The 1,427-nt window shown below is 46.8% G+C and overlaps 1 protein-coding gene across 1 annotated transcript in view; it reads right to left on the reverse strand.

Moving 5' to 3' along the window:
• The window catches only part of SBSPON (somatomedin B and thrombospondin, type 1 domain containing), a gene marked incomplete at its 5' end in the record, with an annotated part of 6,826 nt that extends 5,975 nt beyond the window's left edge, over positions 1–851 (reverse strand). Inside the window, one exon of the mRNA XM_008948483.1 lies at positions 773–851. Within this exon, the coding sequence (XP_008946731.1) occupies positions 773–851 (79 nt within the window). The remainder of the gene's footprint in view (positions 1–772) is intronic.
• Positions 852–1,427: the final 576 nt, after the last annotated feature.

The following is a 1,427-nucleotide window of genomic DNA, read 5'->3' on the forward strand; positions in this document are numbered from 1 at the left end:
AAGAGCCTGGCTGCTTCATGCTGCAGCAGTAGCCCTGGGAAGCTCCACACAGAGTTGACAGGAATAGCAGCCCTCAACAAGAAACAGGAAAAGCACTGGGGACTGTAGTTAGAACCCCTGGGTCATAACAAGTTTGCAAAGCTCTGCATGAGGAGTTACAAGGCGGGAGAAACCCTTTCCCACCACCATTGCTGCTCTGGATGATCTCAACCAGGAAAACACTGGGAAGGCTGGTGCCAGCTGCCCTGGGCTTGAGGCACCAGTCTGGAGGCAGAGCAGCACACGCAGAGATGGCTGTGTCTCAGAGGTAAAATATAACAGAGCTTTCTGCACAACCCTGCCCGGACCTGTGCTGTGCCACAATGATGCAAAGGAAAACAGAGTTACAGCCAAGGGGGGCTGAAACAGGGGAGGCAAAACCTTCCCCCTGAGAATTTAGCCCACTTACATAAAGTGCCAACTGCACCAGATTCCACCCTGGGAAGAGCTGAAGTGAATGGTCTTTGGCTTTTTGATCACATAACAAAACAGAAGCGATGCCATGAACAAAGAGCTGAACTTCAGTCTTGTCCTGGCCTTACATCAAGGCAGACCCAGACCTCCAGGGGTACTGCAGGGGCTGCTGTCGCCAAGGGGAGAGCAGAACCCGCTCCAGCAAAGTGCAGCTCTGCTGCTGGGAAATGCTGACTGATCAGCAGAAATGTGGGCCCAAAACAGCAGCCAGAGAGACACTGGAGTATGACTGAGCCCCTCTGCAGAGCCTCTGACTTACCCTGCTCTTTCACTGCCATCAGCTGCAGCTCTTCTCTTCCTCGCTTTTCCAAACCCTCCTGTTGTTATTAATGCTGGGACTGTATATCAAAGAGAAAGAATACCTGGCATAAGTGACAACACTGCACTAGGCCTGTTTACACCTGCAGAACAGTAAAGATGGGCCTTTAATGTCATACAGTTTTATCTTGAGCAGGAGACAAAACCAACTCTAATTTTGTATTTTCATATTATCTGTGACCATCGACCATCAACCATTTCACTGGAAGAAGAGAACCTTTATTGTTGCCAGATTACTGCCTGAGCAGAGTGAGCCTATTTATCAGGTACACCCAAAAGACAGAGGGAGGAACACAATATTCACTGAATATCAACTCTCAACAGGTTTGAAGATGTCAGTTGCAGCCGATGTGCAGACTCCACAGATTTTGACCCCATAATACAAGCAGTTGTGCTAAAAATCAGTAAAGGTATGTCAAGAAAAGTTGATTTGAAAAAAATAAAATCAGGCTTTTTCTCCAGAAACTAGCTGGAATTCTCCTCTGCCTGCACTCTGCTCCAGTGTAGAGAAGTCATACCTTGCATTTGATGGGTATCGCTCCTTTATGACATTTTGCAAATGAGTCATAAAATTAAACATATATATATATATATAT

The sequence above is a fragment of the Merops nubicus genome, unplaced genomic scaffold (assembly GCF_000691845.1).
Source record: "Merops nubicus isolate BGI_N331 unplaced genomic scaffold, ASM69184v1 scaffold1561, whole genome shotgun sequence".
Classification (NCBI taxonomy): domain Eukaryota; kingdom Metazoa; phylum Chordata; class Aves; order Coraciiformes; family Meropidae; genus Merops; species Merops nubicus.